This window comes from Pantherophis guttatus, chromosome 7, assembly GCF_059756535.1.
Source record: "Pantherophis guttatus breed Tessera chromosome 7, ASM5975653v1, whole genome shotgun sequence".
Lineage (NCBI taxonomy): Eukaryota > Metazoa > Chordata > Lepidosauria > Squamata > Colubridae > Pantherophis > Pantherophis guttatus.
In genome coordinates this window covers 37,318,995-37,343,464 of record NC_142069.1, presented here as the reverse complement: position 1 = coordinate 37,343,464, position 24,470 = coordinate 37,318,995, and the positions used below count along the sequence as shown (strand labels likewise).

Genomic DNA, 24,470 nt, shown 5'->3' with positions numbered 1-24,470 from the left:
TGGGAAAGGGCCTTGCAGATGTCCTGGGGCAAAGTATTCCATAATGGCATTTGTGACTGAAAAGACACATACCAGTCGCTAAGGGGAAACACACAGAACATCTCTTCCCTAAGTGATCTTATTGAACTAATAAGTACTCCCATAGACACTCAGGCCCTGAGCCATGAATAGTTGTAAAGCTAACAACAGCACCTTGAAGACAACGAATAACCAATGAAATTCTCAAAGCAAGATATGACCATTACTACTTTGAATCATTTATTCTGGGCTACCCATAGTTTCCAAATATTTATTGAGGGCAGGTCAATGTAGAGTGCACTGCAATAATCCAACCTTCAATTCTATAGATGCAATAAGCATTATTATCTCTATATAGATATAGTGATAACCATTATATCTGTATCTATTATATGTATAATTGTATCTATCTAGACAGACAATGAGTACATAGTGTCTGAGGAAAATATTACAATAAAAGAAGAGCCAAAGAAAGGTAGTGATCTATTTTTTCTTGCTTATTGGAATCATATGAAAATGTTTAAAATATGTATAAAAATTCTATAAACATTTTTGTTAAAGTACTGCTCATATAGAGCTTTAAAAATGAGAAAGTTAATGAAAGATACACAGATCTTTGGATTATCATCAATTTGTGATTTATTTATTTATTTATTGCTTTTAACAACAAGAATTGAACACTGTGACGTTCCACTTTGAGTTCCACTTTTTACTAAGCCTTTAAAGAAGTTAGTGGCAAGGATGACATACTGAACCAGAAAATGAGCTGGTGACAATTATATGAAAAAAAAATCTTCTATTAGAATCACTACTGAAAGTTGAAGATTGGCAAAGGAATTGTTTGCTTATACTCTGAATAACCCCCTGAAAATTAGTAGTGTCTTATATTTTAATAATGAGTGTCAAAATGATGAAAAATACCTGAAAAGGTTAAAGTGAGAAGTGGCACATAGTACTAGTACTTCAATTGTTTCTTTTGAGGCAGATGGGTAATGTATCCTTTTGTCAGCACCTGTTCAATTCTTTTCTCTGTGTGTATGTGTGCATATGTAATTTTATTATATATCTGTGTATGTGTGTGTATGTATTTGCATGCCAGTATGAACCTAAATCACATATACAAGAGAGAAATGTAGAAAATACATGCAATACTACTGCAACGCTCTCTACCTAGGGCTGCCCTTGAAAACCACTCGAAGGCTTCAACTGGTGCAGAATGTGGCCGCGCAGGTTGTGATGGGAGTGTCCCGACACTCCCATGTTACACCCCTCCTGCGCGACCTGCATTGGCTACCGGTTGCCCTTCGGGTGAGGTTCAAGGTGCTGGTTATCACCTATAAAGCCCTTCATGGCCTAGGCCCGGGATACTTGTCGGACCCCCTGCAGCCAGCAACAATCTCCAATCGCCCGGTGCGTTCCCACAGACAGGGCCTCCTCAGGGTGCCGTCAGCCAGACAATGTCGGCTGGCGATCCCCAGGGGGAGAGCTTTCTCTGTGGGCGCACCCACCCTTTGGAACCAACTTCCTTTGGAGCTCCGGATGGCCCCTGACCTTCGCTTGTTCCACCATGATTTGAAGACCTGGTTGTTTCGTAGCTTGGACTGAAGGGGGGGGGGTTCTTAATAGTTTTAAATTGATTTTAAACTGTTTTAATTTGGACTTTTAATTTCATATTGTTTTAATGTGCAATTGTGCATTTTATTGTTATGAGCCGCCCTGAGTCCATTGGAGATAGGGCGGCATATAAATCACGTTAAACTTAAACTTAATCTTAATTTTCTGTTTGAAACTACCAACTCAGTTTTAAATGACCCCCAGAATGCTTTTTTTCTTTCCAGAAGCCCATTGGAAAGATTATTCAAATACTCAGAAGCCCACAATGGTCTTTATACAGTATTGATTTCAGCAGGACCATGATGTAATTATGTAGCATTGCTTTTTTTCCTTAAAAAAGAAAAAAAAAACCCAAGCATTTGAAACAATAAAAGTTTGAAGCTTATGAGACCCAGTTTTTTGTTTTCCTTTCTTTGTTTTCATCTTTTGACATAGTGGCTGAGGACGCTTTAGTGTAACAAGCAAATTAAAGTTCACAGTTCTTATGCAAGGAAACTGACAGCTTCACACAAACTGCTTGCAATATCATTAGAATTAAGTTTCTTTGATGGATTTTTAAGCTTTGAAGGAACAGGAATGTCCTATTGATATAATTATATCAGGCCAGGCAGAGGCCTTGCTTGTGTAATCCATCTGAGCACAAATAGCACATTATGGTGTTAGCATTATTTCCATGTGAAAGTGGCTACATTTGGCTAAGCCTAGGAAGTTATCCTGATTGACACATTTATAAATGGGTCACTTGGAATGTGCATTATAGATTCAAAGAAGAGAGCAATCCACCTGGTATTTAAGAAGGGAGGTCCTGGGAATCTGCCCATCAAAGGAGCCCTTTCCACCTCTATTACCCTTGCCTCCATAGAAACAAAGACAGAAGGTTTTAGAGGAACCACACTGTACTTTACAGATTCTTGTCAGCTGCCTTCATCCTTTATGTCATATTATACTTTTGTTTGGACAAGCTTAAGGTTCCCCCTTTTCAGTCTTATGAAGCAGGGAAGGAGCTGTAGATATAATAATCTGTTATTATTCTACTGCTTTGCAGTCCACCCTGTAGAACATGTGATCACCCCTCTTCCTGCAAGGCTGCATACATAACTACAAATACATATTTAGTTACAACATTTTGGATTGCAGTCTATATTTCTGGATGAATACCTCTTTTTGCAGCTCCTGGGTCAAAAAGGATATGAATAAAATTTTGTTGGTATTCCACATTTGACTTAGTGGGATTACAAATTGTGCATTGAACAAGACTGCAGTGGAACATGTAGTATGCTGACTGCATTCTCTCTTCACATTTACCACACAGCAAAATACCTCATTCCTTGTGTATTTTATATCAGTGGTCATCAACCAGTGTCCGTGCACCACTGGTGGTCCATGAGAAAATTTTGGTGGTCCGCAGAAAAATTATTTGCATTTTTATATTGCACTAAATACTATTTATCTTTTAAAAAAATCATATTAGTGGTCTGTGGGATTTAAAATTATGAATTTAGTGGTCCCTGAGATCTGAAAGGTTGGTGACCCCTGTTTTATATCCCAGAGATTTCTGAAAGCATCTCTTTTCAAATTATCCCACTAACTTAGTCTACTATACTTCATACATACTAATATATTATCTATAGTTAGACTCCAATACATCAATTTTGTACTTTTCTTATTTTTAATCTTTTTAAAAAAATATTTTTCTCTAATTTTGATAATCAAGTTTCATCTTCTGAAACTGCCCTGAGCAGAAATGAGCCTAGATAGATCATGATATCACAGACAGATCCAAACTTTTTCATATTGGATATTTGTTCTGAAAAGGTTCATGAAAAAATCTTTAGAGTTTTGTTATCCATAAAAAACAGCACAATGTATAGCTTCTAAGATTTAATAATAGGTTATGAGTTTTTTTATTTTATCTTTTTGTGGAGGGATAAAATAGAATTGAAACAAAAATATGTTTGCTCTAACACTAGTTAACTTCATGGTACTGTAATCATAGTATCATTTATTCTTCAGCTGTTCATTTAATTGTGATAATTCTTTATAGTTTTACCAAGTTTTGTCAATTAATCCTAATACTGGCAGAATTGAAGTTTTTAGTGAAATGGAACACATTCAAAGCTGTTCTCTACCTCTTTGCATTTAAGTACACAGTCAGCTTGTTGGAATAACAATGCCCCACATTTATATCAAGAGGACCATCAGCTTACAACTTTGCATACAAGAATAGATGTATCCTCCCATGCTTTTCCTTTAATGTGATATATGCCATCATCTGCTAGCATGCCCCTCTGGATTCTACATAGAACAAACAGAACATATTTTGTACAAAATAATTAATGGGCACAAATTTGGCATCAGGACTCAAGCAAGGATCAATATCAAAGCATTTTAAGTTCCTGAAACAATCCATTATGGATCTCATTCTTATCTTGGAAAAAATAAATTCCCCAGCACAATTGAGCTAGAGACCGTTGAACTTCAAAAGGTTTCAGACTATCCGTGAAAGTCTCAACACGTATAAATGTAATTTTTAATTTTTAATTGATAAGATCATGTATCTCACATAATCACTTTGTTTTCTGTCTTCCCCTCCTTTTGCACTTCTCATCCCAATTTAAATCCTACTTCAGTCTAGCCGCCCCATGGCATCGGATGAAGTGATCTGTAACTCATGAAAACGTAAGTTTTTAAATATAATTCATTAGCCAGAAAAGGTGATAGTATAGACTTTTTCTGGTTCTTTGCTTGTTAAAATATCTTAGTATTTTGTATATCAAAGCTCCTTTGTTACATTTCCATTAATGTTATTGTAGTGTCTTCATTGAATGAAATCTCAGTTCTTGTTATTTTGCAACCTTATCAGTTATAGGTATATCTGGGGTTTCTACAATATGTAAGCATGTTCTTGTAGGAAACCCTTCCCCCTCCCCAGATTAAAATATTCTTTATTGTTTATTCTTAATATTAAAAGAGGCAGGATAGAATATTTCCGCAAAGGAGAAATGGAGAAACATGTTCTTAAAGGCAGAAAGCAGCCCCAATCTTCCTGCATAGGAAAACAGCCTCAAACAGAAGAGACTGGTCTTTTGGAATGGAGATTTTGTATCCAATCAGGAAGACTGGGCCAATCTATTCATAAACACGAAGGTTGAAGCTGACAGGTTGAATGTAAATTCTACATTCTCCCATCCAAATTCTAAGGACAGGACATGACCTTTAGGATGTAACAGGATTAACCCACCACCATTAGAATAGCAAAAAGCACAAGGCTCACTACATTGTACAACCCCCTGAAGCATCTCAATTAGAACCCTATAAAGATCCATATATTCACTTAGCCATTTGGTCAACCACTCTAGAAGCATTGCTGCTGTCACTGAAATTTCTGGAAACCAAATAAACTTTCTTTCCTTGCAGTCAGCCTCCATTTTATTTCCAGCGCCTTACTTCTGGCTTGGAAGCAGACCGGATTTTTCTTCCTACACTGTTATACATATCAACATTCCATATAAAATCAATGTAACTTTGGAACTTTTGCTTTTGGTTTTATTTGATGGAAGAGATCAGTGACTCATTGTAACCTATAATCTTTAGACATATGTTTAAATGCATTCCATAATGCATTTATGGTAGATTTGTCCACAACCACAACAAATCTACTTTTCCAGAACTCCAATTTGCTGCAAATTAATAATAATGCAGCATATATTACTTAACCTTTAAACTGCAGTAGCAAGGCAAAGATAGTATATTTGTACCTATACACACAGACAATAAAAATAATACAAAGCCATTTCCAGTAGAAATAATTCAGCACAATAGATTTACTCTTGACAATAAAAAGTAAGCTAAGATATATAATATCTAAGATATATACTATCTGGAACGAGCTCCCCCTGGAGATACGGAGGATCCCGGATCTGCGTACCTTCCATCGCGCGCTCAAGACTTTGTTTCATCAGACTGGCCTGACCTAAGTCTTTCCCCTTTTTAAATGGAAATTTTAAATTTGGTTTTAAAGTATTGGGGTTTTAAATTCAGCCAAATCATTTAATTCGTTTTATTCTATTTTAAATTTTGTATTTATATTGTTTTATTTTATGGCTGTTCACCGCCCTGAGTCCTTCGGGAGTAGGGCGGTATAAAAATTAAATAAAACTAAACTAAACTAAACTAAACTATAAGCTTTATAGATGTTCCTTAGCAGTGTCCCCACTGTGCAAGATCAAGGAACAGATGCAAAGATTTCCTTCCACAGTCATTATTTCACTAACAATTTTTTCTGATAGAATGATTTAACAACCATTGATCATTATGTTCTTAAATTTTGTCCAGCTTGGAAATAACATTAGTGGATGCAGCTTACATAATAATTCGTTTAAAACAAGTATAGCTCAGGAATGAAAGTATTTCCATTGTTGCTATCAATTAAATTTATAATGTTACAAGATTGCTTGATTTCTTAACTTACTTAAGCTTTCCCAGAATTCTGAAGGAGGATGACCATTGCAGAGAATTCTGAAAATTGAAATCCAACATCTGAAGGTTATGCAGCTGGCAAAGAGGTTGCATCTTGTGAGGGAAGGAGCTGGCGTGAGACTTCTGGAATATTTAAGGGACAAATATTTTCTAATTTTATTTTTTTAAGCAAATTTTTTAAAGATATTTTAAGAAATAAATATCTCCTAAAAATAGGGGTCCTCAAACTTTTTAAACAGGGGACCATTTCATGGACCCTCAGACTGTTGGGGCCCCCGGACTGGCTGGGTGGGCGTGACTAAGTGGTCATGTGACTGGGTGGGTGTGGCCAATTTTACAGTCCATTAAACAATGCACACAAATTAATCTTTGTTTTGCTCCTGGGGTGTTTTATTTGCTTTTGTTTGCATGTTGCTCTTTTGGTTGACTTTCCTTTTTACTAGCTCATTTTTTCAGTTGTTTAGGAGTCTAGTGGTCCACTTCAGGAAACTCAGTTTTGCAGCAATTCTTCTCAGCCCCAAGGAGCTTACAATCAACAAGTCTCTCTCTCTATCTGTCTTTATTTCTGTCTGTCACTCTCTCTCTCTCCGTCTATCTCTCTCTCTATCTTCTGGAGGCAGGGGAGGTAAAAAATGGGCCCGTTTTCCACCTCCCCCACCTCCAGAACATCTCTGCAGGCCAAAATTGTTAGCCTGACCTTCCAGTTCCAGCCTGTGGGGCTCGTGAAGGTAAGTCCTGCGCTCAGCCGAAGGGTGGGGGTTGGTGGGTGGGTGGGGAGATGTGGGCGGGGCAGCTTCTTGGTCCTGTGTGGGCTGGATTAATGGCTTTGGCGGGCTATAGTTTAAGGACCATTGTCCTAGAAGATCCATCAAATCTTCCATGAGATTGATACAGTATCACCATGTCCAACCAACCCCAAAGAAGGAATCAGTCTGTTCTTTCTTGCAAGAATAGCCAAATGGATTTGGGGCATAATGCCCAGAGATAGCACTGAGGTTCAGGGCAGTCCCACAGACTTGCTGAGAGTCTGGAGCTGAGCAGAATGTCAACCTTGCCCATTTCACCCCAAGGATTGTCCTCAGTGCACCCTAGATTGTCCTTTAAAGTAATGATTGACTGGTTACATAGATCTAATTTCTAAGGGCCTGTTCTAACAGCCACTTTGCTATGCTTCTTTTCTTTCATAGGAGGAAATTCTTTCATAAACTATGCTACTTTTTGTTTTTCTTTGCGGCAATTACAAGTATGAGTAGAAAATTATATCTTATTATATGAAAACAAAAAGAAAACTTACTTTTTTTCCTATTATCTCATTTTTCCTTAATTATCAAAACCACAATTCATTTTTTTCTGTTTCGTGGAAAAAGTCTATAAGGGGTTTCCAGTCAACAATAAATATATTGTCTTTGCTCTAATCAAGGAAGTAAGTCTAACAATCTCTACAAGTTCCATCATCTTCACCAACTACTCCTCTATTGTGGATGATATTGAACCTTTTCACTTTTGAACCTACATACTGTATAAAAACGTTTATGATATTTTTCAAACTGTCTATCCACTAGTCCCTCCCAAAAGCGCTGGTTTCAAGTGTACATGTCTTTAAAATCTTCTGAATTAGAAATATATTTGTATCCAAAAATATTTGGCTTTATTTCATGTCCAACAAACATGATGTGTTGGGTTATGATGATAAAATGTCCCAGCAATGTGCTACGTTGTGATGGGTGGGAAAAAAAAACATCATCTTTACACCGGAATATCATCTAAACCTCTTCCAGCTTCCTCAAAAGGTTGGCACTGAGAGAAAAGGTGGCGTTGGAAGGACGTGTCTTCTACAACCCAGTGAAAAAGGTCTTTCTGCCATGGTGACAAGGATGCGTGGCACGCAAACATGGCATGCCCACCACTACACCGTTAATAATTAGCCATTCACTGCTGAAAGGGACTGGTTTTATAAACGGGCGTACAACCTGTTAGCATTAGAGTGATTACAGTTCCTAGTCCCGCTCCACAGGCTCAGTTGCAGGAAAGGTAGGAGGAGTTTTAACAAAAATACTCCAAAACGTTCAGTGAGAAAATTATGCACCATTATGGCTTCAGCCTAAAATAGAACAGACTTTTTTACTTTCACTAGTGGGCACTGCCTGTTTTTGCAATGGATGACAAAGACTGCACGACCCGCATTGTATCCCGTGAGAAATCATAGCCAACGGCACTCATTAAAGGCAATTCGCACTGCGGCTAAGCCCAATAGTTCAGTTTGATAAAAATAGGATCGCCAAGGTCCGATGACGGACATGTCACTAGAACAGTGTTTCTCAACCTTGGAAGCTTGAAGATGGGTGGACTTCAACTCCCAGAATCCCCCAGCCAGCTGCTGGGACTTCTGGGAATTGAAGTCCACCCATCTTCAAGCTTCCAAGGTTGAGAAACATTGCACTAGAAGAAGAATAGTTCAATCTGCTGTGAGAACCCAAACAATTGACTTCCTTTATGACGCGTACCCTATGAGGCACTGCGCGCGCACAACCAGCCCGCCGCTCTTTACTCTCACTCCAGCCCCAATCAAACTCAGCTTCTCTAGCCCCGCCCATCCGCCTTGTCTCTGAAAAGCCGCCTATCGGAAAGTGCCTTTGCTTCCCGCCTTCGCCTGAATCATAGAGATAGGAAAATGTGTAAGTCTATCAACAGGACGGGGGGTGGGTGCGTGAGGGAGTATTATTCCGTTCAGGTGAAAGGTCAACAGGAAAGCTTTGCTCGAGGAAAAGATACTGCGCGTGACGTCACTTCCTGGCCTTTTCTTTTACAAGTTTGGCGGGCGCACGTGTTGCCCCCCGAATAATTTTTGCAGTCGCAGCCGCCCCTCGCTTGGCCGGGTTGCTATGGTGAGTAAAGGGAGGGGAGGCAGCGCGATCGGAAGGTCCCGGGTTCCGGGTGATGCATCTGGGAGCGCGGTTTCGAAAGAGCCTCTTGGCTGCAGTATTGGGACTCCCCCCTCCCCGACTTCTCAGAGTAATAGGCGTTTATCCCAAGAGATGCGTTGGGGTAGAGTTCTTATCACTCCTAGCTGAATGGACCCACCAGGCTGGGAAAGACTATTGTGCACAGTACCGAGCTAGATATGGACTATCCTGGTCTTTGCAGATTCCTAGTTTTCTGTATGTAGGGTGGGGGGTGTCTGTGCATCTGGTGGGGGGAAGAATGGGTTCTATCTATGGACATGGCTTGCAACTTTTATTTACACTATGCGGGAACATGCATACATACATTTTATTTATTTATTTAACATATTTATATAGCCACCCGTCTCATGAAAACGTGATTCTGGGCAGTGCACAAACAACAATTTATTTATTTATTTATTTATTGGTTCGATTTATATGCCGCCTTTTTCCGGAGAGTCAGGGCGGCTTACATTGCGTTAAGCAATAGCCTTCATACTTTTGTATATACCTGCTTAGTAGGGCTTTCGGCCCCCTCTAAGCAGTGTTTTTTTTTATATATATATATATATACAAAGTCACCTTATTGCCCCCACAATCCGGATCCTCATTTTACCTACCTGGAAAGGATGGAAGGCTGAGTCAACCTTGAGCCTGGTGAGATTTGAACTTGAAGTAATTGCAGGCAGCTGGTGCTATTTAACAGCACTTTAGTCTGCTGCGCCACCAAGGCTCTTCAATCTCAAAACAATCGAGCATAATTAGAATAAAAAAGCGAAACCAAGATTTTGGGAGAACAACAGTCACTGGAATCATACAACTACCTTGCGTGAAATCTTTGCGGTTGATAGAGAAGCTATGCCTGGAGTAACCTCATGGGGGGGGGAATGGAATGATGTTCCCAAGGCCACAGCAGAAAAGGCATGTTGCCTGGGTCCCATCAGGTGGAACTCTTTTGGAGATGGGACCCACAGCATATCTCTCCTGGGTGATTAAAAATAAGATTCCTAGTGTTAGGATGCCTTCTGACAACTATATGGCTTGAATACTGTGTATGTTCTTGTCATGGTGTTTGGGACTTGTTTAGTTAAAGCTTAAAAGAAAGTAAAATAAGGCCAGGTAATGGTGTATCAACTTATTCACGGTCTGGATGGTACTATGGTGCTGGAACTGAAATATGAAGCGAATAGTGAAAGACTTAAGGTAGAGAAAACAACACATCTTTGTAAAGTTGGCTCTAGGATTTACTAAGGTAACACAACATTAATTATGCTCATGAGTGTGTACAACTTTAAAAGAGAATTAGATATTTTTAAAATACCCATCACAGATTTGGCTGCTTTCAGAATGGTTGCGCTGTAATTTCCATAATCTTTAACACATCTCTGGAAAATGTCCCAAATAATGAGATCAATAGATTAGCTTATGGCGTCATAAGAATAAAAGTTGTTTATATGGCATTTATAGAATTAAGTGTATTTTGTCAACAGTTTTTTGAAATGCTATAATCTTTTTCTTAAACTTGTAATTGATAAATCTTAGCAATCAAACTCTAATCAGGATAAGAGTCTTAACAGTGTGTGTGTCTGGGGGGGGGGTGTTTTTATTTTATTGTCTATGCAGAGTTTGCCTCTCAATCCAAAACCATTTCTAAATGGGCTAACTGGGAAGCCAGTAATGGTGAAATTGAAGTGGGGAATGGAATACAAGGGCTATCTTGTATCGGTTGATGGATACATGAATATGCAGGTAAGTCAAGAAAATATCCATGTTATCCAACTGGTGAAAATATAGGGAGAAGATACTTCTGTGCTGTACCTAAGCACAGTAAGAGATTAGTTTTGAGCAAATAAATTGAGGCTTAATGCAATGCAAATATAGCGTTGAATTATATGAATGAATAAAAAAACAAAATGCAAAGCCCAATTAAGTTCAACAATAAGGTTAATTTCTATATTTTATTGAATAGGGTTTAATAAAGAATTCATGCTTTGTTTATATTTTACAGCATTCATACTGTATAGTGTTATTGCTAACAAAGTAAACTATTTTTATTATAACATCCACAAACCCTTATAAACTCATGATGTCTGTAAGAATTATGAACCAAATCTTGAATTTGGAAGAGAGGAGGTCTCCTTTGTTGATAGCATTCAAGTATAAATTGGATTCTTAGTTTACCAAAACTTCAGTTACATAACCCAGTTCCTACTAAGCTGGCTGCTAAAGGAAGACTTACCTGCTCCAAACTCACCAATCTATTGTATTTACATGATAGACAAGGGGACTCTTCTTCCGTGGCCAGAGCGGAAAATAAACAGGCTGCTGTGATAGTTTTTCTTTCTGGTGCTTACCAGCCTACATAGAACTGTATATTGTTAGGTGGTACAGCAAAGTTTTCTTAAATAATTTTCATTTTGTGTATATTAAATTCAGGATAGTGATTACCTTTGTTTTGAAGACCTTCGTAACAAAAAAAGTTTCATATCCTATATGATAATAATTCTACGTTGTATATCTATTGTATATCTATCTATCAGTCGTACTAGCCACATGACCATGGAAGTGTCTTCAGACAATGCTGGCTTCCTTGGCTAAGAATGGAAATAAGCATCACCCTGTAGACACGATTGGACAGGGGAAATCTCTATGCACACTTGATCAGAAAAGATTAAAGAAAGTTAAAAAAAATAGAAAACTAAATTATTTTCTTTTTTTGGCTGAAAGAGTCCTTTGTGTTGGCTTAGAGAAGCCAGTGCTCTATCCCTGTTCTGCATTGACTCCCCACTTGAGGATGTGTTCAGTGGTGGATACTAAGGAAGAGACCTTTGTGTTTGGGGAGGCTATTGGCTGAGTGGGACTGCAAGCATGGACCAAGACTACTTCCTCTATTTCTGTTGGGAGCTTCTGCATTATGACCTTTCTACTGAGGAGAGGGGACAGAGAAAAAAGCCTGTTGGCACAGTCCTCATTATTAAAGCTGGTGGGTGTCAAAATTTATGGGAGAAGGAAAGTATAAAAGGGAATTGGCAGAAGGTAGGAGCTCATCAATTAGCTGGATAAGTCTGACAGCACCTACACAATAGCATTGCTCTTGTTATATGAGAGTATGGGAACTTTACGCGGATCATAGCCAGGCATGATGGCAGGAGTGTGGCAGCAACAAGAATAGATAACATGTATTGTATATAGCAGGGGTGTCAAATTCACATCGTCACAGTGGTGTCACATGACGTATTGGGACTTTTCCCCCCTTCGCTAAACTGGGCATGGGTGTGCCAGAGCATGACGCATCCGACCCATGGGCCAGGAGTTTGACAGCCCTGGTATATAGGGAAGAAGAGAAATGTCAGCACTGATCAGGAGGAGCTCTCTGCAATCAGCTGATGTGCTTCCTTCCATTTCATCTACTAAGCCAGCCTATTTTTTTTCTCTCCCTGCCACCTGATACCTCTGAAGTATCTCTTGCTCACCATAAGTGTCAGTTAAGGAGCTGTGTAATGGTTTCTTTATATATATATATAGTATACATATAACAGTGATGGTGAAACTTTTTGGCACCGAGTGCCAAAAAGGGAGCGCACATGTCTAGGCCACAACCAGGAAATGGAGTTGCCCAGGGTGCATGCGTGCCCCTGAAAATGAACTTATGGTTTTAGCTACTGAACTTCCAGTTTCAGCCAGCTACTCTTCCAGGTTTCTGGAGCGCATGTGTGTGCGACAATCAGCTGGCCGACACGCATGCTCACACAGGAAAAAGGAAGACCAGCTTCCAGTTCCCGGCACTGCTGCATGCAAAAGGGTCAGCTGATCATGGTGCGCACATGCACACCAGAAACCCAGAAGAGGAACGGGCGACGCCTTGTGTGCCAGGTGACATGGCTCCGCGTGCCACTTCAGGCACGTGTGCCATAGGTTCACCATCATGGCCTTATAAGATCTCAGAAATCAGTTAATACTTTGAGAACCACCAATTTAGAGTATTAAATGTTTGAACGTCTATTAAATTTTAAGTATGGATTGTAGAAAATGTTCTCTAAAAGGAATACATGTAACTCTCCTATTCAGTAATACTCATTTCTGTTTGTAAAGCTTGCCAATACCGAAGAATATATTGATGGTGCATTGTCGGGACATCTTGGTGAAGTTCTGATAAGGTAACTACTGCATGTAACTGAGTGGGTTAAAATGAAGTACTGTGGTAAGAGTGATTGAAGTGCTGGATGGAGACAGAGAAGTTAAAATTCACAACAGGAAATTTATTAGAAAGTATTGGGCCAATTGCTACCTTGCCAGATGTACATTGCATCTATCTTGCCAAATCATTGTGAAAATTAAATGAGAGGAGCCCTCCATATGATATGCCTTACTCTTTTTTGAATTATAAATCTAACAAATAACCGTTATCAACTACAGGTCAGGTTATGACCACTGATTCAGTAATTGTTCATAGTTACAACATAGCTGAATGAGGGGGGCTTAAGGTTGCTCTGTGAAACACAGCAGTGGTGAAATGTAAAATTTGTTACTACCGGTTCTGTGGGCGTGGCTTGGTGGGGGGGTAATATGACTGAATGGGCGTGGCCAACTTTTTTTTTTTAACTTTTAAAACCATTTTTTCTAAAACCTCTTTGGCTGAAGAGGTTGTAAAAAATGCTTTTAAAAGCCTCTGATGATCCCAGCTGAGTTGCCTGATCGGCAGAGGCTTGCTTTTTTTTTTTTAAAGTCTCTGATGATCCTAGCTGACTTGCCTGATCAGCAGAGGCTTGCTTTTTAAAAAAAAAAAAAAAAGCCTCTGACGATCCCAGCTGACTTGCCTGAACGGCATAGGCTTTTTTTCCTTTTAAAAACATTTTTTCTATAACCTCTTCGGCCAAAGAGGTTGTAGAAAAAATGCTTTTAAAAGCCTCTGATGATCCCAGCTGAGCCGCACGATCATCAGAGGCTTTTTTTTTACTTTTAAAAGCATTTTTTCGGCCAAAGAGGTTGTAGAAAAAATGCTTTTAAAAATAAAAAAAAAAGCCTCTGATGATTGTGCGGCTCAACTGGGCAATGGGGGGGGGATTTTTGCTACTGGTTCTCTGAACCACCCGCCTCCATTGCTACCGGATCGAGCAATCCGGTCCGAACTGGGAGCATTTCACCCCTGAAACACAGGCATCATAGCATCCACAGAATCACGTAATTACAATTTGGAAACTTGACAACTGACTTGCCGTTATGATGGTTGCAGCATCTAATGGTCATGTGATCATTATTTGCAACCTTCCCTGCTGGCTTCCAACAAGCAAAGTCCATGAGAAAGCTGGCAGGAGGTTGCCAGTCACTCCTACTCTTATTGCTTTTCCATCTGCGCTTCATAGCACTTTCCCCACCTACCCACATGCTTGCCCGCACCTATCTGCCTGCACTCTGTAGCATCTGCCTGCCCAAAGCTTTCACCTGCAACTTTCACCCATTGGTCTGTTTGCCTGGGACTTCTATCTCTTCCCACAGTGCAATCAGGTGAGGTCCTTACTTAATAATCTACACGGTCCTGAAGTTGACAGTGGCAACCAGGAGTGTTGGAAATGCTGTTTGTAAGTGACGCAATCAGGTGATGGTATGCTTTACAACCACATTGCTTAGTGACAGAAATTCCAGTCCCTGTTGCCATCATAACCTGAGGACTACCTGTGTAGTACTTGGTACAAATAGTCCTTGACTTACAACCATTTGTTTATTCAAAGTTACAGTGGTACTGAAAAAAGTGAGTTGTAACTATTTTTCACACTTAGAACTGTTGCAGCCATCCCCATTGTCACATACACAAAATTCAGATGTTTGCAGTGTCCCAGGGTCATGTTATTTATCGCCTTTTGCAACCTTCTGACGAGCAAACTCAATAGGGAAATCAAATTCACTTAAGAATTGTGTTACTAACTTAATAACTGCAGTGATTCACTTAACCGTGGTAGTAAAGGCTGTAAAATGGAGCGAAACTCACTTAAGTATCTTGTTTAACAATGGAACTTTTGGGCTTAATTGTGGACATCAGTTGACAACTACCTATATTGGAAAAAGTGCATTAATCAAATATCTTAGTGCTATAATAAAGTTTTCATTTTAAATCTTCTGTCAAGTTGCTAAATGCAATTTGGTTACATGATTCTCCTTCAACAGTCAAAAGAAACTTTCTTCCTCTCCTGAATTTCCTTTGCACCTCCACATGCTCCATCCCCCAAGATTTTGGAAGGCATAAGTCTGGGAAAGCAAAATAGTAGAAAGATCTGTTGCACGAGCCAAAGTTTGCTTGCTTCACAATTTCATTCTTTATAAAGCACTGTTTCTTTAGTGTATTTGACAGATAGAAAAATATATTAAAATAATGACACACATTCAATAAAAAGCAGTTTTAATATTAAACACAACATCAAATACAGAATCAAAATTGTTTGAATGCAAACCAGCTATAAAAAACAGTTGTTGTTTTTTAAATTCATGTGAATTACAGCAAAAATAACTTATCTCTTTATTGCCAGGTGCAACAATGTCCTATATATAAGGGGTGTAGAAGAAGAAGAAGAAGATGGAGAAATGAGAGAATAATGTTGGAAAATCTTGTGTTTTTTTAATGTGTAAAATATATATATTCAGTTGTAGCTTTTGAAAAAAATTCATGTTTTGTAACATTACATTTTGGGGGACAGAAAAATACATATGGCTGAAAGAAACAGTCAATATGAAAGATGAACCACAAATATAAAAACTGGGATTGTTTAGCCTTAATACAAATATTTTAAAGTAAATGGGATCAGATATAGTCCATCACCATTTATGTTATATGACTCACTAAGCTAGGAGCAAGACCTATAACTAGTACAAAAATAACACTTTACCCAAAAAAAACTTCAAGTAAAGTAGTAATCATCTTCACTTCTTGTAGTTGCATCTGTAGCTTGTTCTGCTTCGTACTTAGTCGATGGAGGCTGTGAGCGGTACACTAGTTTTCTTCCCGTCTAAAACAAAGCCGAAAAATATAAAACCTTCATATGCATGGACTTTTAAAATCAGCCTTAGTTTTCCTGCTAAAGTTCCCATTACATAGTCTTTCACTTATATTTTATACAAATGTAGAAACACTTGAAATGGATGCCTGTAGGTAGATCTAATTAGAACAAAACTATCAGACAAAACACATTTCAAAGTTGTTTTGAATGGTGGGGGGAGGTGAAGCCTTTTTTGTCTGGGAACCCAGTAAAGTCACATCACTGGACATCTTCCATCACTCTTTGAATTTGGCACACCTGAAAGTACAATTAAATGCTTTGCAGGAAAGAGTTTTGGCAATGTTTGTATAAATTCTTTCGTTTTTGTGACATTACTGAAAATAGTTGAAGATAGTCATGATTAACTTGGCCCCATTAATATGGATATGTATCTTAAGGCTAGATGTTTAATATCCTATTTTGATTGAAATTATGTTGTGGCTGGGATTGCTCCAGAAAATAGCTGTCTGCACATTTTGTTACGGACTTTATGATAAACAATTAAAAAATTCTTTTAGACAGTTGTCTATATTATTATTTATTTTATAATATCCTAATACTTCAGAATTGAAATCAGAATTAAAACCAATAATATAAAAATAATTCAAGCTCTGATTTAAATGTGATTTTAATGGATTTTTAAAAAGTAGACAAAGTCTACTTCAATTGTTGACTTAAGAATGCCATCCAAAGATTAGCAGCTGTGATAATTTCTTCTGTGTGAGCAGAGAAAAATGCAAAAAAGTATTTTTCTAAGTGGCATGACCCCAGTGACCTTTAGAGCAGTGGTTCTCAACCTTCCTAATCCCGCGACCCTTTAATACAGTTCCTCATGTTGTGGTGACCCCCAACCAGGGGTGGGTTCTAATTTTTTTTACTACCGGTTCTGTGGGTGTGGCTTATTTTGTGGGTGTGGCTTGGAGGTCATGTGACTGGGTGGGCGTGGCTAGCTGGTCATGTGACCGGGTGGCCATGGCTGTGTGTATAGAGACTACTCAGAAGGCTGAAAAAAGTCATTTCTGACAGGTCCTCGCACTTTTGACTGGTCCTCACACTTATGACCATCCTCACATTTATGCCCATTGTAGCATTCTTAACAACCATGTCACTCATTTCACAACTGCTTCTCTTCACCATGGTGACAAGATAGGGCAAAAACGTAAAATGTGAGGACAGTTGTAAGTTCGAGGACTGGTCAAAAGTGCGAGGACCAGTCAGAAATAACTTTTTCAGCCCTCTGAAAGAGGGGGAGGAAGAGAAAGTAAGAAGGAAAGAAAAGAGAGAGGTGGTAGGTTTGAGGAGAAAGATTGCTGTACAATAAATAAGATGAAAGGGAAGAAAGCCAACCCCAAACAAATATAAAGATATTAAGTTAAAGAATGAATTGTTAAATTTTAAAGAATAAAAGAGAACTAATATGAATAAATAGCAATAATTAGAAACACACATACAAACATACAACATATTTTCTTTTGTAGGAAGTTAGCACCCACCCCTTTCCTGAAAGAGTGAAATATTTTAGGAAATATGAAAAAGGCAGAATATTATATTTCCCTGGGATAAGCATGTTTTGAAGCAGCTGCCATCTTCCTGCCCCCACCCTTTGTCAATGGGCCATTAAGGCCTGGGCCAGTCTATTCTACATAACAAAGATCTACCTCCTTCAGGCAGAGCCATAGTAGGAATTGCCAAAGATCCAATAAAGATAGGATTAGCCCTCTACACAATAGCAGCAGAAACTCACCACATGTGACCTGGGAAGGACATGTGACCATCAACCAGCAAGGCTAGCTAAGACCCCCACCCCCTGGGAGTCTGACAACCAATCAGAGTACTCTTTCTGGGCCCCAAGAAATGCAGAGCCAGAGAGAGCATAAAAACCCGAGGATTTACTGTATCTGCCCTTTTCTGTTCAGGAACTCAAGCCATGTGATCCTGTCCACCATTAAACCATCTTTCCAAGCAGTCTCCATGTTTCCAGTGTCTTTTTCCCCACTTGGAGGAGAACCTAGAAGGAGATTTCTTCCAACACTTTGAACAGAATATTTGGCCGGTTCACAAATTTAAACAGTGTTTAGTCATTTCAATTAAATTTACAATTTCTATATTTCCTTTTTGCCATATTTATTCCTCATCTATTTTTGTAAAAACCAATATTACCCTTCATCCTCATCTCTAATCTTAATCAAATTCAATTTTTCCCTTCTATTCTATATTATACCCCTTCCCATTGTCATCTATTTTTATATCCATCCTCACATTGGTTAATTATGTAATATTACAGTTGTTTAATACAAATTCAACATTTTAATATAAATCAATTAGTTATATAACTACCTTTTTGTATCTTAATCAATATGAACATGAATATTCCAATTATTTCCATGCAATCCAATGTCTTACAAATGAATTAATTATATTTACCAATAATAATAAACCAAATAATTTCCCCCATATATTCCTCCAAACCACAACTTAACCATTTCTGCTTTCAACACAATATACAATTAAGAGTATCTCAATTATTACAATTCCCTAGTTAAATAGAGCTTTTTTTCTTTTGTGTTTTAAAATCTTGAACTCTCCTCTTTTGCCCTAAATTTCCCATTGTTTGCACCTACCTTTTTTGGTGAGGAAAAAGAAAAGAATTCTGCCTGCCTAATTCTCCAACGTTGCAACAACAGCAAAGCCAACAGCCTGCTTTACTTTCGGTTTTGTTTTTCAGCATAGCTAGGGGGAAAAAAATCTGCTCCAGCAAGCAGCAGATCCCTGAGCAAAACAGCTGAGAGCAAATCAGCTGAGAGTCGGGAGCCGATCTAATCAAGGGCTAATTAGCCTATGCTGAAGCTCCGCGGGCCAATAAAATTACAAAAAAATACCGAACCATTGGTTAAATTGCTGGCTCGCCCGCCCCTCACCCACCACTATTTATTGGCAATAAATAGTGGTGCGGAGGGGCGGGGCAAGCCAGCAATTAAACCAACGGTTCGGCCGAACCCCCTAGAACTGGCAGAATCCCACCACTGGCTATAGGGCGGCCCTTTGAAGCCCCGTGGCAAGAATTTAAACAGTTTTTTTTCCTCTTGCCATCAGCTGGGACTCAGGAGGCAGCAATAGATTGGGAGTGGGCGGGGGTAAGCGAACGGCCGGCGATTCAACAGAGCAGAGAGTGAGGGTGAGTGAAGGCGTGGAGGGGGCGAGAGAGGGCTTTGGCGACCCCTCTGAAATGGCCGTTCGACCCCCAAAGGGGTTGCGACCCCAGGTTGAGAACCGCTGCTCTAGAGGGTTTTTAAAATAATAATTAGCCCTTGTAGTTTTCCTAGAACAGATGGATCCTCAGTGCAGTGTTTTCCAGAGAGGAATAATGAAATTTTTGAATTCTTCAAGACGCTAATCTAGCAGCTGTGTTATGTGCCAGTTTTAAATTTATGAACTAGTTATAAAGGCATGAAAATTAACTTGCAAATGCAGTTGCAAGATCACTTTCTTTCAGGAAGAGAGAGAAAGTATCCCTACATATACTCATTTTTTAGTGTAAATAAATGCATTGCTGCATCAATTGGTATGTTACTAGATTGTACTATACCATGGATCAGCAACCTGCGGCTCTGGAGCCTCATGTGGTTCTTTCACCACTCTGCTGCGGCTCCCTGTCACTCAAAATATGCATCACAACCGCCAATGTGCAACACCCGCCGGCATGCGATTTATTGAGCTTTTCAACTCCCGGTAGGCCAACCATGGATAAATCCAAGAAAACAGAACGTTTAATTCAACTACATATGCTAGTTTTGTGACCGCTCAAGAAATAGTCAGGCATGGAAGGGTTTTGTGGCTCCCAGTGTTTTCTGTGGGAAACTGGTCCAAATGGTTCTTTGAGTGTTTAAGGCCCCTGTACTATACCATATAATGACAAAACTATTCTGTTGGATTCGTCCAATCTCAATCTAATCTGTATGTGTGAGCTTCAATTCCCCAATTTCCCCAACTAGCAGAGTTGTTGACAATTGAGGGTTTTGAAGTCCACATGGCTAAAGGGAATCACATTGAGAAAAATGGGTAAAACTTTTCTCTCATGTATATGGAAAAATGTATTCACACACACTGAATTCATAAACTAACTTTCTTTTGGATTAAGCAGCTTTGCTGCTTAATTTCTTTGGCACAAGAAATTTTAGATACATGGATGAATTTTGTTACATGAACACATGTACTATAGTTAACAAAACCCTATTTTCTGAGTTTGGGCAACATTGCTAATGAACTTAAAATGGAAGAACAAGCTGAATTCAGTTAGGTGCTTGTGTTCAAGTATTTGCCTGAATATATGGAGAATTTAAAGTGAATCAAGAAACGGTAAGTACACGGCCATGCCCTAATCTCTGTCTAATGTCCATGTGTTCAGATGGAAGCTCTGAAATTGAATTGTACTGCATGAACATGGAGTGGCTACTACAACTGTCAACACAATACAGGATCTTCCTTTATCAGGTCCTCGATCACCCAGAGACCTGAATTGAAAGTGAGCATATAAGATATAAGACCAATAGGGCCGCATACATTATTTATAGCCCAATTCTTTGAATCATTTTTCATACAAAAAACCCACAAAACTTCTAAAGTTTTGTTCTAAGGTCACAGTTTTGGAAGCTGAATTTCAGGATGTGAGAGATACGCCTTTTTAAAATAGGGCTCACTGCCCTTTAATGAATATATCTGCAGGTTTAACTGTGGATTGATGCTACTTAGCCATGCAGCAGCTATGACAAGGACAGCCTGTATTGACTTTGGCCAAGCATAGTGCATCTCTACTGGGAGGAGTACCTTATAACACGCACAACAGTAACCTCCAAGGCTGTCTTGGATGTTGGGCCACTGGCAGATGGACATGTTGCATGGAGATGAGAGGATTATAATCCAAAGGTGTGGGTAGAAAAGCTGATCTTTACTGAGAATATTTGCCATGGCTGAATCAAATAGATTAGTAAGTGCAAAGGGGAGGGGCAAAATAAATCAGCTTCCTAAGTGGGGAAATTAATAAGGCAAATTCTAAGGCCCCATTGCAGGCCCCATTTGCCCTTTTTTGTGTACCATATTAACTATTGCCCAAGATAATACTAGAGTTGTAGCAAAGTATTCAAGAGGTGCTCCAAAATGCACAATGTATGCAAAGCAGCTGTTTTCAGATTTAAAACACATTATTTTTCAGATTTGTGCAGCTGCTTTCAGAAGTTGCTGTTATCTCTCCACGTACATACAGTATATAGCTATTTGGCTAAAGCTACTTGCTCATGGAGACAGCTGGGAGCAGCTTCTGTAATAGTCCGGTAAGTTTTGCAAATAAATGTCTTCATGCTTGCTGTGGTCCTGTGTATTATGAAGCATTTCCTTTGAATAATTGTTATAACTTTATTAGGCATCATTCCAAAAACACTAACATGTGGGTAGACAGTGTTGCTACATTAGCTAATCCTGTTCTTATAATGCATCCGTTTAAGCCAATCTTTCACCAAATATTTATAAATCTTATTAAAAAACCACTGCTGAACTGTATTGTGGGATGACTCTGTATATAGGAGTCTGTATCTGTCTTTAAATGGGTACAACACGTAATTCACAAATAGGCATTATTTCTAAGAATAGGCATAATTACTTAGATATAGTGTAAGATGCTAGTAAATTTTTTAACTACAAATAACTAGTTTAGGCATTGACAAAATAGCTAGGCAAGCATCTATTCTGCTATCATCCAGCACAATCCAAGAACACATCTCTCTAAAGCACGACTACCAACCCTTTTCTTTGGTTCTGCAACTGCTCTCTCAAGCGCAAGCTTCAGCCGTTCTTCCTGAATTCTTCTGAGTTCTTTCAATTTGTCTTCACGTATCCTTCAAGAATGGAAAAAGGGAAGACTTTGAAAATGAAAAGTTTATTGACTAAAGAAAGCTTCCTTTTTTTAATGTTCCCCGATTTTATTTTATTATGTTTAAATCTGAAGAACTCAGCATTATTTCAGTGAAGGGGAAAAACATGACAGACCAAAGAATGAGAGAGGGTCATAGTGATTTATTGGAAACCTGCGACAGAGGCCCCCCTGCCTATGTGAGGAATTGCACTTCGAGCTCTTCCTTGCTCAAAGTCAAAAGGAAATCTCAATGTCTTTTCTTCATGCCTTCTGGCTACAGCTTCCATTGGTGCCACAAGGTTTCCTTCCAATGAAAACTACTTAGCACCTCATCCTTATACTGTATAATCACATCAATTATACATTTGTTTTGCCCCTACGAAAATGTTACATTTGTTCATTTTAGAAGACAAGAGTGTCCTAATGGACAAGAATAATATTTTATAACAAACCCCCCCACAAATATTGTCTCACTAGATGGGAAATCTTATGCATTATATTGGTGGGAAAGAACTTCCTAATGTCTGGCCACTCTCCCCCCTTTTATTAGTTCATATAATTCCCCGCCCCCCCAGAGTTCCAATGCTATAGACTGAACATTCTGCATTTTTAAATCACAGAGTAGTTTTGCTATTTTGGGAAATATTTTTGGTTTGCATGTGGTTTTTTTAATTTCTAAATCCTCTAAACACTCTTTGACCTTTAATGGAGGCTCCGTATTTAGATTATCACTTATTTGTAATGCAACAGATATAATCTTCCATTATGTCACCAATCATGAGTTGAGGTTCTTGGAAATAATCTTTCTTTCTGTCCATATTCTCTGTCACTTGTATAGTTTCAGCATTGCTGACTGCTATTCTCTGTAGTCTGACTTATCTCCTCAGACATATCCATTATTCTGTAGCTGTTCACCCAAACTTTGCTCATACAATTTTTGTTTTACTGTAAAGGGGGCCTTAGGGATTCTGAAAGCATCCAGCAAACAAAAATGGTTGATTCTTTCTAAAGCTGTCTACGTTTTTAGGGCAAAAGCTGGACACATCACCAATCTTGATATTGGTTAAAATGGTGTTGGAATTCAGAGTTAAAATTATGTTAATTGATGAGATTATATTTTGGCAAACTCTTACCTTTGTCGCCTTTCTTTTGCTCTGAGCTTTTCAGTGACTTCAATGATCTCAAGATACTCTTTTGGAAGTATTTCAAACATCTCACAGAGTTCTGAAACTCGCATTTCTATTTTTTTTAGCATTTGAAATGAGGTCATGCTGGATACTTCCTGTGTCCCACAGCAAACTCCGTATACTTCTGCTACTTTTTTAGTAAGTGCATCCAGTATTTTATTCTTATGATATAAAGAAGAAAATTAATATCATTAACTACCCTTAACCTTGGGAATGGAATAGAGAATATAATTAAGTAAATAAATACATAAACAAAATAAGGCAAATTCTGAGGTTACATTAGAAATCCTGAATCAAAGTTTATAGTGAAATATTAAAGCTAAATACTAGAGGTAAACATTCCCCAAATTTAGAGTAAGAATTATATAATTCTGAACATTGCTAAAAGGGAAGAAAATAATGTACAAGCAAAATGGTATTCGTTCAGCGAACAAGAGCTAAAATACAAAGTTGGCAACATACACTATGGAAATTCAAATGAATAGATGTTAAAAAAATGCAGTTTGGTGGTCAAAAAGGCATAAAACCAATGTGGATGCAAACACAGATGTAAGAACCCAATGCACATTGGAAGAAGAGGTATTCTGTTCAAGGTTAAAACATCCTAGTCTTTTGTGGTCCATCCTGAATTCAGTGAAACAGTTTCAATGTTGGGATTGGCTGTTCTGACCACTTGGAATTGTGATGTGGGGATTGACATAATCCATTTTAAGGTCTGGTTTTTCTGGTAAAGCTGGAAAAACTTATTAAGGGAAGCAGTAGGTAGGATTCTGTACTGAGCTAAAACAGCTCAAGAAGGGTCCAGCAAAAAGGAAAAAGCCCATGCAAAACAGCAGAAGAAGCCACTGTTCCTCCCCAGAATGTTTAGTAAGGATTTGAAGAGAATAATTCCACATATAAGAAATGGAAAGGCATACACACCACCAAGGAAGAATACATACAGAGAGCAAAGAACCAAAGAAATGATTGTCAAAAAGTGAATAAAGAATATTTATTATTTATTTATCAGCTCATTTTATAGCTGCTGCTCATTCAAGAAGCCATTCTGGAGGACTTTGGGCCAGTCATTCTCTCTCAGCCTTAGGAAGAATGAAGGGCAACTTGCACTTCTGAAAGTATGGCAAAGAAAACTGCAGGGACTTATTTATTCAGTCATCAGGGCTAAGAATGACTTGAAGGTCTCAAATGAGAATAAAAATAAAAAGTTTATTCAGCAGCAGCTAGACTGCATTTTGAGCAGTCCACAAATGTAGGGGGATATATTACTTTTCAGGAATCTGAAAGGTGCCACTTGGAA

General features: G+C 38.6%; 2 protein-coding genes across 2 annotated transcripts in view; one reads left to right on the top strand and one right to left on the bottom strand.

The window, feature by feature from the left end:
- Window positions 1–8,805: 8,805 nt before the first annotated feature.
- SNRPF (small nuclear ribonucleoprotein polypeptide F) lies at window positions 8,806–16,602 on the top strand. The gene is made up of 4 exons (XM_034403602.3): window positions 8,806–8,996; window positions 10,677–10,802; window positions 13,146–13,210; window positions 15,575–16,602. The coding sequence occupies exons 1-4, from the start codon at window positions 8,994–8,996 to the stop codon at window positions 15,639–15,641; spliced, it is 261 nt and encodes an 86-aa protein (XP_034259493.1). The 5' UTR covers window positions 8,806–8,993; the 3' UTR covers window positions 15,642–16,602.
- CCDC38 (coiled-coil domain containing 38) overlaps window positions 15,939–24,470 on the bottom strand; it is a 31,863-nt gene continuing 23,331 nt past the window's right edge. Inside the window, exons 14-16 of the mRNA XM_060694617.2 lie at window positions 23,120–23,334; window positions 21,876–21,969; window positions 15,939–16,051 (exon numbers count right to left, since the gene is read on the bottom strand). Coding sequence (XP_060550600.2) covers window positions 15,944–16,051; window positions 21,876–21,969; window positions 23,120–23,334 — 417 coding nt within the window. The 3' untranslated portion in view covers window positions 15,939–15,943. The remainder of the gene's footprint in view (window positions 16,052–21,875; window positions 21,970–23,119; window positions 23,335–24,470) is intronic.